The 16,084-nt window shown below is 58.0% G+C and overlaps 1 protein-coding gene across 1 annotated transcript in view; it reads right to left on the bottom strand.

Moving 5' to 3' along the window:
* The window catches only part of Adamtsl2 (ADAMTS like 2), a 40,612-nt gene that overhangs the window by 8,850 nt on the left and 15,678 nt on the right, over positions 1 to 16,084 (bottom strand). The window contains exons 10-15 of the mRNA XM_042680923.1: positions 12,079 to 12,424; positions 10,882 to 11,254; positions 6,783 to 6,880; positions 2,451 to 2,577; positions 669 to 882; positions 415 to 570 (exon numbers count right to left, since the gene is read on the bottom strand). Of these exons, the coding sequence (XP_042536857.1) occupies positions 415 to 570; positions 669 to 882; positions 2,451 to 2,577; positions 6,783 to 6,880; positions 10,882 to 11,254; positions 12,079 to 12,424 (1,314 nt within the window). The remainder of the gene's footprint in view (positions 1 to 414; positions 571 to 668; positions 883 to 2,450; positions 2,578 to 6,782; positions 6,881 to 10,881; positions 11,255 to 12,078; positions 12,425 to 16,084) is intronic.

A 16,084-nucleotide genomic window follows, 5' to 3' on the forward strand; every position in this document is an offset into this window, starting at 1 on the left:
AGCCAGAGACAAACATGGAGAAAGATACCAAGACAAAGTGAGACAGAGACAAATAAGGAGAGAGACACAGGGACAGAGACAGAGAGAGAGACAGGCAGAGACAGAGATCTGGCAGAGACAAGGACAGAGACACAGAGTGACAAAGAGGCAGAGACAAGGAGAGACACAAAGCGAGACAGAGAGAGACACGGGCAGGCTAGAGACAGAGAGACAGACAGACAGTCAGAGGGATAAACGAGAGATGCGCGCAGACATAGAGACAGAAGCTGTGCTGCGGGCTGGGTTTGGATGAGGGTTGGCTCTCATTACAGCAGGAGAGAAGCGCAACTCCCTCACACCTTCACCCCAAAAGATGGGAAAATGAGGCCCAGTGAGGGGGTCCCTCTCCGGCCTCCGCCCGTGCCCCGCCCTCACCGGTCCCCAGTCCGACACGGTCCACTGGCGGTCGCAGGGGGGGCCCGTGCAGTTCCTCTCCCCCACCGGCCTGGTGCTGGGGTCGCACAGCGTCTCCTTCTCCGAGCAGCGGATGTCCCTGGTCACCACACTGCGCTCCCCGCACTTGGCCGTGCACTGGAAGGAAGCGGGGTGAGGGGCGTGCAGCAGGCTCTCCGCGCAGGCTGGGCAGGGAGGCCGCAGAGCCCCCCCCCCCCCCGGTCGCCCACGCTCACCTCAGACCACTCTGACATCTCCCACTGAGGCCCGCAGGCCGGGTTGCGGCAGGTCTTCCGCTCCTCGGGCCTCACAGCCTCTGCGGCCTCGCACAGGTCGCTGTACACGGAGCTGTCGAAGCCGGGCGACAGCATCTTCCAGCAGCGCACGACGCGGACCTGGTAGCCCTCACCGCAGGTGCGTGAGCACTCGCTCCAGCTACTGGTCTCCCACCTGCCCCGGGAGCGCAGGGCACTCAGAGACCCCACCTTCCTGGTGGGACCCTCAGTTCACAGCCTGGCCCAGGGGCTGGGCTTCGCCTGAGTGCATGCCCCCAAGGATCTGTGGCCGAGCCGTCACCTTGTCCCCTGGCACACCCTCTGCCCCCTCCCTATGCCCTCTGCACCCGCCGTAACCCCAGGTGCACACTCCAGTCTCCTGAGCTGTGTCAGGTCCTGTGGGGGTCACATCGGGGGGCGGGGGGTCTCTGATTCCTCAGGAGCCATGGTGGAAATGAACCAATGGCTCAGGTCTGGCTCTGTGCGCAGAGACCTCGCCAGGGCGCTGGGAAGACCTCGGGCCCCGTGCCTGAGCTGGGCAGGTCTGCAGAAGAGACCCCTGGTCCTCTGGGAAGATGGACTTACAAGAAGTCCAAAGCCCACGGGGCTCCAGAGAGGGCAAAACTAGCTCTGGGGGAGGATTTTCTGCCCAATGCCTGAGACACAGTAGGCAAGAAGAAACAAGGATGTGGGGCTGTGTCAGAGAACAGGAGCGCATGCCCTGAGCAGCCGCGACCTGTAGATGGTCAGTAGAGAGGCTGGTGCCACGGCTCCTGCCTGATTGCCACCGTGGGTGGGCACATGCAAGGGTCTTGTATCTGACTGCGTCTGGGGTCTAAAATGATGGGGTACGACATACAGCTGAGAGACAGCCAGTCCTGGAATCTCAGGAATAATCCTGTTAGCTTATAAAGGGCCTAGCTGTACCAAGTCAGTCAGAAGGGCTTCTAAATCCATGATAGAAAGCTACCGGGCACTGCCCTCCACACACACACACACACACACACACACACACACACACACACACACACACAGTGTCTCTCTGTCTCTGTGTCTTTCTGTGTGTCTGTCTGTCTCTTCCCCCTCCCTCTCTCCCTCCCTTCCTCTCTTCCTCTTCCTCTCTCCCTCTCTCCCTCTTCCTCCCTCCTTCCCTCTCTCCCTCTTCCTCTCTCCCTCCTTCCCTCTCTCCCTTCCCCCCACTCTCTCTCCTTATCCCTCTCTAGCCCCCTCTCTCCCTCTCCCTCTTTCCTTCCCTCCCTCTCCCCCTCCACTCACTTTCCCTCCCCCCTCCCTCCCTCTCCCCCATTCTTTCTCTCTCTCTCCCTCTCTCCCTCTCACCCACATTCTCTCTCCCTCTCCCTCTCTCCCTCCCTTTCTTTCTCCCTCTCCCCCTCTCTCCCCTCCCTCTCTCTCCCTCTCTCTCCTCCCTCTCCCTCTCTCTCTCTCCCTCCCTCTCTCTGCCCTCTCTCTCTCCCTCTCCCCCTCTCTCTCTCCTCCCTCTCTCCCTCTCCCCCACTCTCCCTTTCCCTCCCTCCCTCTCTCCCCCCTCTCTCCCTCTCCCCCTCTCTCTCCCCTCCCTTTCTCCCTCTCCCCCACTCTCTCTCTCCCTCTCCCTCTCTTCCTCCCTCCCTCTCTCCCTCCACCTCTCTCCCTTTCCCTCCCTCCCTCTCTTCCCCCCTCTCTCTCCCTCTCCCCCTCTCGCTCTCCTCTCCCTCTCTCTGCCAGGCCCTCAGGGGCTGGTACCTTGGCTGGCACTCCCTTCCAACACAGAACTCGTGGACAGGCTCAGGGCGGGTCAGGGCATCACAGTGGCTGTCATCCACCTCCACACCGTCATAGCGGACACACATGGCGTATGCGGACATGACCCCTGGGTTCAGACGAGGGAAGAGGCTGTGATCCTGGTGGTTAGCGCCTTGGATGCCAGCAGGCCAGCCCTCTGACCTGGGCGAATCACAGGACCTCTCAGCCCTGCTGCCTGGCTCGGGCAGGGGTGGTGAGCGTGCCAGCTTGGCTCACGGTGAGGTAGCTCTACAGGCCTCTCTCCCTGCCAATCCCAGGATCTGACCTCTCTTCCCATCCCCAGTCCAGCCCAGGCCCGCCACCCGGTTCACCCATCACCAGCTCTGGGCTTTACGTAAACTGGAATCAGCCTTTAAAGAGGTGTGGAGGCAAATAGAGCCAGGTGTCCCTGACACCCACATACTCAACAGCCTCCCCACAGAGGGGGACCCCCTAGCTCTACCGTTCATCATTTCTGGGTGTGTCCATCTTCCTGGGCTCCCTGGGACTCTAGAAATCCCATTAGGAGGACAGAATCAGAGGGCCAGCCGCCACCTAGCCACGTAGATTCCTGGACCACACCCTGTCTCCTGACTCCCTGGGCTTCCTACTACATCCAGGTGTGAGCGGGCTTGTGGGCGCGCTCCCCCAGGGAGCCGGGGGGATTCAGAAGGGTTGTTGGTATGGGAGAGACCATGAGGGGCTGTGGGTGCCAGGTGATGGTAGTGGTGGTGGTGGTGATGGTGGTGGTGGTGATGGTGGTGGTGTGGTGGTGGTAGTGGTGGTGATGGTGGTGGTGGTGATGGTGGTGGTGGTGGTGGTGGTGATGGTGGTGGTGGTGGTGATGATGGTGGTGGTAGTGGTGGTGATGGTGGTGGTGGTGATGGTGGTGGTGATGGTGGTGGTGGTGGTGGTGATGGTGGTGGTGATGGTGGTGATGGTGATGATGGTGGTGGTGATGGTGGTGATGGTGGTGGTGATGGTAGTGGTGGTGGTGGTGATGGTGGTGGTAGTGGTGGTGGTGGTGGTGATGGTGGTGGTGGTGGTGGTGATGGTGGTGGTAGTGGTGGTGATGGTGGTGGTGGTGGTGGTGGTGGTGGTGGTGGTGGTGGTGGTGATGGTGGTGGTGGTGATGGTGGTGGTGGTGGTGGTGATGGTGGTGGTGGTGGTGATGGTGGTGGTGGTGATGGTGGTGGTGGTGGTGATGGTGGTGGTGGTGATGGTGGTGGTGGTGGTGATGGTGGTGGTGGTAATGATGGTGGTGATGGTGATGATGGTGATGGTGGTGGTGGTGATGGTGATGGTGGTGGTGGTGGTGGTGGTGGTGGTGGTGTGGTGATGGTGGTGGTGGTGGTGGTGATGGTGGTGGTGGTGGTGGTGGTGGTGATGGTGGTGGTGGTGATGGTGATGGTGATGGTGGTGATGATGGTGGTGGTGATGGTGGTGGTGGTGGTGGTGGTGTGGTGATGGTGGTGGTGATGATGGTGATGGTGGTGGTGGTGGTGGTGATGGTGGTGGTGGTGGTGGTGGTGGTGATGGTGGTGGTGGTGGTGATGGTGGTGGTGGTGGTGGTGGTGGTGGTGGTGGTGATGGTGGTGGTGGTGGTGATGGTGGTGGTGGTGGTGGTGGTGGTGGTAATGGTGATGGTGGTGATGGTGGTGATGGTGGTGGTGGTGGTGGTGGTGGTGATGGTAGTGGTGATGGTGATGGTGGTGGTGGTGGTGGTGGTGGTGGTGATGGTGGTGGTGGTGGTGGTGGTGATGATGGTGATGGTGGTGGTGGTGATGGTGATGGTGGTGGTGGTGATGGTGGTGGTGGTGATGATGATGGTGGTGGTGGTGTGGGGATGGGGGAGAGTCAGAGAGAGGGAGGAGGGAGGAGAGAAGGAGAAGGAGAGACTGGTTTCTTGGGGTTGCCAGTGCCCTGAGGGAGCGCCACTGTCTCTCTCTTCGGGATGTCTGAGCGCCAGTGGCAGCTGCCTCTCCAAGACTGGGCCTGGATGGATCAACAGAGCTGGGTGACAGCCTCCCACGTGGTTTTTCTCTTTTCCATAAAGGACAAGCAATGACTAGTTCCTCTCCACCAGCACCAGGCTGTGCAAGTCTTCCGTCTGCCCTGAGGGGGCGGCAGTTTCCTGGCCAGGTCCACCTAGAATGTTCCAAGCCCCAGAGACACCCGGCTCTGGGGCCCAGTACAAAGCAGGGGCTTGTGCACGCTCCCTGGGGGCCTGATTACGAGGCTCTTCCTCAGGAAGTGGAGACTCAGACGCCCGCCCGACTCCGCAGGACTCGGCTTGCTCCACCCCTTTCACAATCTTCCAGGAAGGCCGTGAGAACCAAAATGTCAACTTTCTGGACACCTTTTCCTATACATCTTGGGAACTAAGCTTCTGGAATCTCCAAGCGACAGCATGCTCTCTCTTTTTCAACAAGAGCGGGCCTAGAGCCCAGCATGTGAAATAACCAGGTCCTCCCCTTCCCAAGCAGGGCTCGGGCCCTGCTCCGAGCACTGGGCCCCAGAGAATCAGAGCTGGGACAGTTTGGACACCGCCACCTGAACCCCAAGCCGAGTCTCACTTATCTGCTAACACTGCTGCCATTTCCAAGAAACAATCGAGATGGACAGTCAAAGCTGGGGTGTGGTCGAGGTTTGCTCCCTGGACCTGACAAGCCTGGGCCCAGCGTGGGGCACTGGTAACCCTTCACCAGACATCTGCGGATGCCACTACCCCGCACGGCTGGAAAACCCCATCTTGCCCTGGCCTGGCAAGGCCGCCCCTCCAATAGGTACCTCCATAGCTGCCAGGTGGTTAGCTGTGTGGAGCCTCCAGCACAGCTCTGCTCTGGGAGGGCCGAGACAGCCTCAGTGAGCACCTAGCATCGCCCTTTCTGCCCGAGGCCACTCAGCTGGGCTGGGCCTCCCCTAGTGTCCAGTCCTGGACACTCCTCCTGTCTCTCATCTCCTTTGTCCTTTGTCCTGCTCTGTACCTTGGGCCCCACCAAACAGACCCAGTGCCCTCTCCTGGTCATTCCCGGCACGCCAAGAAGTCATCCTATCCACCCTGGGCGTGTCCATCAGGCCCCTCGTCCCCGAGGCTGCTTCCACCTGGAGATGCCTCAAGTGACACCATTTTCCCAGCCAGTGAGGTCCAGAAGATGCTCTCAGATGGTTTCCATAATCCCAGCACACACTGAGTCCCATGGCCAGGACGGCTGGAGGAGTCCAGAGTGCATCCACCTCAGCCTCCACAGCTCCGGCAAAGCCTCCCAGTGGCCTGGCTCCTCTCAGGCTGGCCTGGAAGAAGCTGGGTCAGGAGCAACCCCTGGGCTTTCCCGATGCTGCAGTGAACGCAGCAAGGATGCGTGCTGGCTGGGCTAGGAACGTGACAGGGGCACTGGGCTGAAACTCAGGGCCTCACTCTTGCTTGGCTTTTCCTTTCCTGGCTTTTTTGCAGATTCCTTGGAAATCAGAGTCTCTCAGCTATGTCTGCCTGGGGTGGCTTTGAATCCTTGGATCTCAGCCTCCTGAGTGAGTAAGATTATAGGGAGAGGCCTCCGTGCCCAGGACAGATGGCTTCTTAGTTTGTGTTGGTCCCCACAACCAACTCCAAGGTGAGACACATCCTGTCCCGCAGACAGAAAATGGAAGCACTCTGCCAATGGCTTATCAGACATCCTATGAGGGCTGTTCCCCTCAAGAATGGGGGCTCCCCCACAGGGCAGCCACAGCACACTCAGGGGCAGGGCCTGTGGGCACTGGACGTGAAGATCCCTGCTTCTCAGAGCAGACAGGGCCACACCCCCCTCTAGTGGGCCTCTGACCAGAGCTGCAGGGCACAAGCTGCTGGCATCCTCGCTGGGCAGAGGACACCAGGAATCCAGATTCTCATTTACTAAAGGCTGCTGGGTGGTCAGGAGGCATCCGAGGCATGGAGGGGCAGCAAGGGGCTGTCAAACGGAATCCCAAAGGTGCACACAGAATGACCCTGGCGTGGCCTTCAGGATCTCCAGTGCCCCTGTGCCTGGTCCTAGGTCTGACATTTGACCTGCCAGGATGCCTTGGGAGGGAACTATGGTGGCAGCAGATACAGCCTCAGCCCCTGGTGGCCGAGGCCAGCGTCCCAGGTCAGGTGGCTGACCCTGCAGCCTGACGCGTGTGAGTCCAAAGCCCATGCACATGCTCACTAACCAAATGTGTCCACCCTCTCCACCTTCTTCCTCTCAGGATGCTGTTCCCGCCCCATGCCAAACCCCAGTCACCATGGAGGTGGGCTAAGGCACCTGGGGCCTGTACCTGTGGTGCAGGTGGCACTGCAGGGCTCCTGGGATGAGAGCTTCCACCGGTACATGTCGGCTGGACTCACACCTTGCTTGCGCGCCTTGGGCCTGGTCCTGAAACAGAGACACACAGGGCGGGCAGGAGGGAGGGGAGCTGGGCCTCCATTCTCAAGAGCCTGGGGGCTCTTCCTTCCTATTCCCCAAACCTCAAAGGCACCTAGGTGCTGAGAATGTTCTAGAAGTCTCTTCAGCTGGGATGCTGATTGCATTGAGACACTAGCCATTCAGCCCCCAACGAGTGAAATTCCAATTATGAGCTGCAGACGGCTGCAGCCGCTCAGATCAGCCCTGTGTGCACCGACCCACTCGGAGGCAAGCGGCACCTGGGGGCCCAGCCAGCCCCCAGCTAGGGCTCTTCCTGTCAAGGACTGCTGGCTGCTTTGAGCCAGCCCGTGGGCCTGGGCATGCCTCAGTACCCGCCATGCAGAAGTATCTGGGACACAGTAGGGAAGGAGAGAAGTTACATGGCCGCTCCCTCAGCCCAGGGTATCTGCTCTAAGACACGGCCCTCAAACAAATCACAGCCCACAGGGTCCCGTCGCCACCAGAGCTAAAGACAGGAGAAGGAGAGCTGACCCCGTCTACAGCAGCTCCCACGGGCCTTGAGTTCCCTGGACATTCCACCATCCACACCACCCAACACCGCTTCCCTTGGAAGCCAGGGGAGCTGGCCAGAGGATGCTCTTCTCACAACTTCAACCTGGGCCAATCCTTTTTCTCAGGTCCCGGGCCCTGGGGTCCGGTAAGCAAAGCGTGATAGGGTGTTACATTCTAAAGTACTTTCTGGTCCATTCTGTGAGCACTGCGCCTGCACTCTACTCCGGCTTCGTTCCCAGGAGAGGCCCGAGGGGTGCCCAGATAACACACCACGCTCTGAGAACCCAGGAAACGATCTGCCAGCAGGAGCGTGGGTAATGGGTTCCTGGAAGCCGGGAGGAGGTGGTGGACAGAATGAGGGAGGGAGATGGGGACTTCAAACCAGGAGTCTGTGCTCAAGGAAGGGGAAGCCTTTCCCTGCCTCCCAGGGACAAACGGAAACGTCCAGATGGGAATCATCAGCCGTCTCAGAAGGCATCTGTGAAAGCCTGGCACTCCTGAGGGGGCGGGGGGGGGGGGACCCAGGGTAGGCGATCCTCCCAGGGCAGGAAGAACCCTGAAAACGAGTCCCTAGAGCTTGATTCCGAAGGCACGGAGCTTGGCTGATTGGGTCTCCCTACCATCCCCACCCTGACTTCAACAATTCTCCCCCAAGAACAAAAACAGAGGGAAAGATGCGATCCGTGTCCTCTACCCCGCCATCTTTATCTAATTACACACCCTGAGCCAGCAGCCAGCGTGACTCATTCCTGACTCAAGAGAGCCGCCGGGTTCAAAATAACCCTTTGGATTTTAAGCCCCAGAAGTATTTCTGGAGGGGCTGCGTGCGCGCGCTCACACACACACACAGTCACGCTCACACTCCCGCCAGCACGTGTGCAACGTGGGCCGAAGCATATGTCCTTCTGGAACAAAACCCTGCATATATTGACACAACAGTACAGAGCCTAACAGGTTCCCTTCTTGGAAGGAGCATCAGTAGGCAACACACCCCGGAACCCCCCCCCGCCTACCTCCCCTACCCCTCAGTCTGGAAGGATGCCACTGTCCCTCAGCTTGTGCCAGACTCGAAGCGTCTGCCCAGTGCCTGGCAGGACACAGACTCCTGAAATCCCCGGGGGCCACAGAAGCTCTGAAATGACCATGTTTGTTTATAAATGAACCACAAATGTCTTTCTGCCTTTCCCCCCTCGCCCTTCCCCCCAACACACACCCAAGGCTTCAGAAAGGGCTGTGCGCCTCTGTGTCTCAGACGCTTGTCCCCAAAGTCGAGTCTGGTGACGGCCCCTCCCTTGATTGTCTGAAGCATTTCTGAGAAGATGAAAATAACCCTTCCGTTCTGGGCCACCCCTTTGATTTCTCCCGCTCCCCGAGCAGACACGACTTCCTGTGTTTGGACAACTGGCCGAGACGCGGCTATTTTGGCCTGGTAGTTTCCCCCACGGCCTCCCTCAGCCCTTTATCTGCCCAGACCATCTTTGGGTCCCCACCAGCAGCAGCATCCTTTGATGACAGCCTGGCCACCTCACTCCGAGGCGGGCCCTTTCTGAGTGTTGACAAACGATTGTATCCTCCTGTGGGGCTGGGGGAGGGGCGGGCAGGAGAGATGCTTCAAGACGTGGCTAGAGGATTCGAACACTTGTGTGTCTGAGCTGACAGGCCTCTGACAAACTCTGCTGAGCGAAGGGAAACTGAGGCCCCCTGAAGGACGGAGGTGGATCCAGCTCCCATTGTGTCAGCTGCCTTTCCACTAGACCCCACAGACCCCTGTGGGTCCCATGCCATACACCGAATAAAAGAGGGGGCCTCTGTGTCACCTCCCAACCGGTACAGAGCACTGGATGCTTGGTGCCTTCACTGTCCTGGCTATAGGTCAGAAACAGTCCCTCCCTGACCTCGGAGGCTCACTCTGTTACTAGCACCTTCCATGTCTCAGTCCTCACTGTATCCCATGCACAGCCAGACTGTCATCTCTTCTGCCCCGAGGAAGGGATGAGTGAGGCTCACATAGAAGATCAGAGACAGAGCTGAGAACATGGGAGGGACCAGTGAGGCGCACAGCAGCCTTCTGACTTTGACGATCTTGCCTGCCAACCACACATGCGTACACACACACACACACACACACACACAGAGCAGACCCTGGGACAGACACCTGGTCCTGCAAACAGAGGTCTTCCAGGCCGGGGCTTCAGCCCTCGTAACCTTTGCGCATGCTCTGGGGAAGATGGGCAGCCAACCCTGGGAAAAGAAGAACTCCCTCGAGAGCTCATGATAGCAGCACCCCAGTGTACCCGGTTCTCTGAGGGCAGTTGGAGATGAGAGAGGGCGTAGGACCTGTGGGCCCTGACTCATTGTGCTGCTCTCAGCCCTCGGGGATGGGTAATAAGACCCAAACCCCACTCTCTCAAGAGAGATCCCCAAATCTCCCACCAAATCCAGCTGCCCACGTCCCGAGGACTCACACCTCCTGGCCAGGTTCCCCTCGTGCTCAAAGTCAAAGGACTTCACACAAACAAAGCCGAAGCTCCTGGCTTTGCTAGCCTGAAGCCCTACCCAAACCAAAGGCCACCAAGCCCGGCCCAGCTGTTCACAACAGTCCGGCTACACACCTGGGTTTCTTCAGCCCAGAGTTCAGTGACTGCCCAAGCTCCAACCCAGCGGTACGTGGAGAACAGGCCACCCTCGGCCCAGGGCACTGCTACCAAGAACCATCCTACAGTACTGACTCAACAGGGTAGGGACCCCTGCTCCCCAGCGACCCTGGCCCCGTGGGCTTGGTCCTCTGTCCTCCCCAGGCCTGCCCCTGATGGTCCAGGTGTCTCCCAGCGATGGAGGTTCACTTGTCCCAGCTGCAGCTAGGCCCCACTGGACCGGGCCTAGCATACTTCCGCAGACCCATCCCAGCTGTGGCTGCAACCTTGTTCCTAACCCTGAGCTGCCCATGGCCATGAAGCCTTGGAGCCCTGGGGACCTCGCCATCCCTCTGGTTGGTCCAGAGGGACAGCAAAGGTGCAAAGGCTCTGCCTTTGAGGAGCCATGTATTCAATGACTGGCCAGACTTAGAGTCCCAGTACCCCAAGTCGCCAAACTGTGAACTTGATGGTGTTGCTTAGCCCCCTTCTCCCTCTCTGAGACCTCAGTAGCCTAAAGCTGAGAGTGACTACTCTAGGATCCATGCATAGCTGGTGCTAAGCCCATCCCCAGTTCACCAGGTGCACCCAGAACTGTCAGCTGACCATTTCCAGTACCAACACCATGACCAGGAGTCACAGCTGATGGAACCCCAAGACCCACGGGCCCCATGATCAGGAAAGACATGCTGCAGCCCGCCCATGCCTAGTCACAGGGTGGCTGGAGGGGGACCCACTGACCGCCAGCGCCCGAGCCCTGGTCAGACTCCCTTCCCCTGACAGGACCCAGCCTGGATGGGGCAAGGGAAAGGATTTATCTTTTACCTGGCCTTGTGAGTCCTGTTCCCAGCCACAGCGGGGAAGCTGGCACTGCTGTTGGGGAACGGGGCCTCCGAAGAGCTGTTGGTGACCCTGTCGCTGCTCAGCTCCAGATAGGATCCATTGAGCAAGTAGGCGGCAGCCCCCTGGTTCTCCTCGTAATCCACATAGAGGCTCTCAGCCGGAGAGCTCCTGGGGGCGCCCTGGGCAAAAATGCTGTTGACGGTCTCATTGAGGGTGAACTCCTTCGAGTCAGAGCCTGGGCTCGAGAGCTGGGCAGAGATGGCGTTAGCAGAGAGAAACTCCTGGGAGGTGAAATGGGCATCTACCTCTTGGTCATCTTTGTCCCCTGAGAGAGCTGCCCCGGTGGCGTTGTGGTCTGCAGAGACAGAGACAGAGACAGAGAGACAGAGAGAGAGAGACAGAGAGAGACAGAGAGAGAGAGACGAATGGGTCAACGCAAGCAGCTACTGCTACGTGAATTTGCCTTCTCTATGAATCCTCTGTATAATAAATCAATTATGTAGTAAGAATGGCTCCACCGGGCAAGAAAACTAAGAAGCTCCCAGAAGGCAGGGTTCTGGGCAAGGAAGCACTCAGTTTCACCTAGAGAGAAATTTGATGGGTCTTTATAGGGATTGGAGAAGCACTGCCCCCAACAGACAGGCAGGCAGACAGACAGACACACACACACACACACACACACACACACACACACACACACGGAGCAGGCTGTGTGAAAACTCCAGGCAGAGGAGAGAGAAGCTGGGTTTGAGTCGAGTCTCCAGGATAGAGGTGGAGACTCTCTAAGTCCCACGCTCCTCCTTCAGACTCTGAGAACCATTTACAGCCAGCTCTGTCCCCGCAGATCCTCTGATTGCAGCATCACAAATATTTGGAAACAAATTTGCCTCTGTACAGAACAGACACCAAAACAACAGAGCCCGACAATATTGCGTAGCCTCCAACTTGGCTCAGGTATGCAGTCGACATCCATGGAGGGTTGTAGAGAGGATACGCGCATATGACATCTTTGTGTGTGTTGTTTTTGGTATCTCAGAGGATTCTAGAACCAGCCTCCCACAGACACAAAAGCACACTTGTACATCTCAGCCCAGAGTGGCCTCTCCTGCCAACTTCCAAGGGGACTGGAGCCCCGCCCCCTCAAGTCTCCTCCCCTCCCCCCACATTCCTCTTGGTCACCTCGAAAGCCCTTGCTCCTGGGGGGCCCCTCGCAGGCTCCTCCGCTGGCGGGCTGGCACACCTCGTTGGTCTCCTGGCCCCGAGTCAGGCCCAGCTCCACCTCGGGGCTCCGGGGTCCGAAGAGCCGGTTGTCCAGGCTCAGCCGTTCCGCGGAGGCCTGGCCGTACAGCGAGCCATTGTGCCGCATGAAGCCCAGCATGGCGCCATCCAGCTCCTGGCTCTCCGTGCTCTCCGAGGCGGGCTCCGAGAAGCTGTAGTAGACGGGCTGCAGGCGGTGTGCATGCGGAGGCTGCAGCAGCGTGTACTCGAAGGTGATGGAGGGGCTCTTGCCATTCTGGTTCCATACCTGGGGAGGAGGAGAAGTGGGACCTGGCCGCTTCCTCACTCCAGCCCCTCAGGCTGCTCTGGCCACTGGGGAGTCCATCCTGGGGAATCACTCTTAACCCCTGAGCACAGCCTGGTCCCAGGCCCGGGGGCAGCTACGGCTCAGGCACAGGGGGGCTCAATCCAGGCAGAATTGTTTAGCTTGCATGTTACTGACACCACAGGCCAGAAATCCTAAGCAGTAGCACCACTGCTCCCATTCTCGACCCCCAGACCTCCCTGGGGAGCCGTTATGTGTCGGGGGGGGGGGGGCGGGTAGCAAAGCACTCTTCCTCAATGTCAGACAATGCCTGAGACCAGCTGGCCATAGAGTGTCTGTGGATTGGTCAAGGCAGCTAGGCTGTTCCCAGGAGGGCTCCTGCAGCCCCTCCCGGAAGCCCTGCCCTCAGCCTAGGAGAAGTCTTCAGAAGCAGAGTCTAAAATGGGCTTAGAGCTGGGCACCTGTGGCTCGTGTCTGTAATCCTAGCTACTGAAGAGGCTGAGATCTGAGGATCATGGTTCAAAGCCAACCTGAGCAGGAAAGTTCCTGAGACTCCAGTCAACTACCAAAAAGCCAAAAATGGAGGCGTGGCTCAAGTGAAAGAAGACCAACCTTGTAACAAATAAAGCTCAAGGGACAGTGCCCAGGCCCTGAGCTCCAGCCTCAGTACCGGTATTAATTAACTGGTTAAATGGGCTTGCACAAGCAGCTGTTTCTGAGGCCACAAGAACCCACCCACCCAGAGTGCACTGGGCTCACTGAGCGCCATCCAACCCCCAAGGGCAGCCATGTGTCTTCAGGAGGCTGACGAGTGCCCAGCCAGGACATCAGTGAGAGAAATGCTCCTTAAGCCAAGATCTCAGGGGCATCAGAGAGGGCTGAGAATATGTGCGCTGAGCCGCAAAGGGCCACAGAAGCCAACGCACTAGAGAAAGATGGCTGAAGAGGAGCATCTCCACCAATCACCTCTCCAGAGCTAAGCCATCAGGCCGGCAGGATGGTCCATGAGGAATCTCTCATGTCTTACAGCTAGAGGACAGCAACGTGGAAGGAAGACGTCTGAGCAGCCTGCCTTCTTATCCTTACTGGGACTACTAGAACCAGGACAGAGTCAGACCAGGAGAGCAGGACCTTAGAACTTGGGATGTAGGAGTTCAAGTCAAGATACTGGAAAAACATGAGCTCTCAGATTGCCCTGAATCTCCTGGGCCTGGGAAAGGGGTCATTCTTTCCCATTAGGAGTGGCCAAAATGATGCAGCAAGACATATACAATTGTCACAGGCAGCAGTGTGGCAGGTATAGGAGCCAGGGCCTGGCCCACAGTCATGACCGGTACATGAACAGCAATAGAGCAATGGACCAGAAAGTGTCCTTCTCAATCTATGCAAGAAACCCAGAGTGGATGAGCAGGAGGCAGAAATCAGCTGCTCAGCCCTCTGCCGTCAACTGAGACACTTTCCAGGGCCACATGGAGTGTGAATGACAGCGCACCTAACTCCCTAGCAAGAACCCACCACTTTAAATGGCAAGGATCCCCCAGCTCTTCCCCCGCAAAGGCCTCAAGGCTCTTCACTTGGTTAACTGTCCCTGCTGCGAGGCCCCAGCTGTCCATGCTAACTGTGGGCTCCAAGCTACCATCATTACCCCCATCCCTGAGCAAGCGTTGGGGTGGTCAGAATGGTGGAGCTGTGGCCCTGGTCTACTCTCAGTGTGTCCACACACTCCCTTGTCCCTAAACGCATAACTGGCTGTTAGCACAAGGCTCACATTGACTCCTAGACCTTCAGCGTCGGGACGGTCAGTCACTGGGGGCAGGGCGAACGGAGGCCACTGCTCAGGCCAGGAGAGTGAGTCTAAGTGTCCCATCCTGGGGGACGGCAGCCAGCAGTGAGTGTCATGCTTGTCACCTGAAGGACGCGTAGTGGGGGGGAACCCATCACAACTCACCACCCCCAATGGTAAGAGCACCCTAGCACCTGCCATCAGAGGCCAGAGGGGCACTACAAGCCCGGAAGAGCAGGTGTTTTTCCCAGAACAGATCGTGAGCCTTGGATTGAGGCATTCATGGCCATTGACCTGACAAATAGGCTCTTTTTCCCCCTATGAGGGAGAAGGCCCAGAGCAGCCCTGGATCATGTATGCATCGCAACCCCAATCTACAGTAACTTCCTTTCCTGGCCACACTGCAGATGGGCTGGCCGGGCTCTGGAAGCCGGGCCGTCATGCTGGAGGAGGCTGCACTAGTTCACACGGATGGCACTGTGCTCTTCCAGTAAGAAGAGGCACTGGTTCACAGTGGAGCCCCTGAGCTCAGAGCACCAGAGATCTAATCCTGTGTCGAGTTGGTACCGCAAACTCCAATAGGGAGAGTATCAGGGTCCCGTTTGGGGAATGTTCCCTTGAGGGATGTTCTCTCAGAGAGGAAAGGCAAGTTATTGCAGCTCATAGCCTCCACCATGAGGAAGGATTCAGGAGCTAGCATATCTAGGAACATCCATCCAATCTGCATGTAAGGTGACATCAACAGCTGTCAGCTTCAGCCAGATGCTAGTGGATCACACTTGTAATCCTAGCTACTTGGGAGGCTGAGATCTGAGGATCGCAATTGAAAGTCAGCCCAACTAGAAATGGTCCTGGAGACTCTTATCTCCCATTAACCCGCCAAAAAACAACAACAACAACAAAAACAGAAATGGAGGTATGGCTCAAGGGGTAGTATACCAACCTTGACCAAAAAAGCTAAGGGACAGACCTCTGGTCCTGAGTTCAAGCCCTAGTATTGTCACCAAAATAAAAAGCCACAGCTTGGAGTGGGTCTTGAGCAGAGAGGGCTCTGCAGAGGCCCAGGGTGTGGTATACACAGCCAGCTACTTGAGCCATGGTAGCCAGCAGACAGGGGCAGCCATATAGGGGAGGCGGGGAAGGTGTCCCATGGAATTACTACAAGCCCCTAACATCAGCCCTGAGCCCTGGAGCCAGGCCAAGCCATTGCAGCAGGAAAATAGACATCATTTGAAAAAGCACTTCTGGCTACAAGGACTGCCAAAGACAGACGCCTTTAACTGCAGGACAGCCTTGAACCCACGCAGCCAGGCCTGAATGCTACACAGTGAGTCTGTCAGCTCCTCACAGTTACGCAGTCCCTCATGCTGTGCCCAGGATCAGGCAAACCCAGGCCACAAGAAAGCAGCACAAGCAAGTGCCCCAAACTGCCATCGTCCAGGATTCCTGCGCAGCGTGTCTCGCACATCACAGGGCTGCACCTTAGAGTAATGTGGGGGGGGGGGGGGGGGAGACTCTAGTGTCCCAGCAAGGATAAGGAAAAGTGGCCAGGTGTGATTCAGAGATGGGTCGGCTTGGTGTGAGCGGAAAGTGAACACTGCCTCAAGACTAAAGCACTCGTGGGGTGGGGTGAGGTCTTGAAAAAACACCGTGAGGGAAAACATGGAAGAGTAAGTTGTCAGCATGGGATTGGCAAGGGCTGGGCTGGTTGCGCAGGAAATGGCGTACCTGTGGGTCTTGATTGCCTCCGTTAGTTAGTGCAGGACCTACCGAGACGCGCCCATCAGGTCAGAAGCATCCAACAGCCATGCAACACTGTGGGCAGAACAGCTCTGCCCACCGACAAGGGCCAGCCCTGG

Source organism: Dipodomys spectabilis, unplaced genomic scaffold (genome assembly GCF_019054845.1).
Source record: "Dipodomys spectabilis isolate Male_0828 unplaced genomic scaffold, ASM1905484v1 ptg000067l, whole genome shotgun sequence".
Lineage (NCBI taxonomy): Eukaryota > Metazoa > Chordata > Mammalia > Rodentia > Heteromyidae > Dipodomys > Dipodomys spectabilis.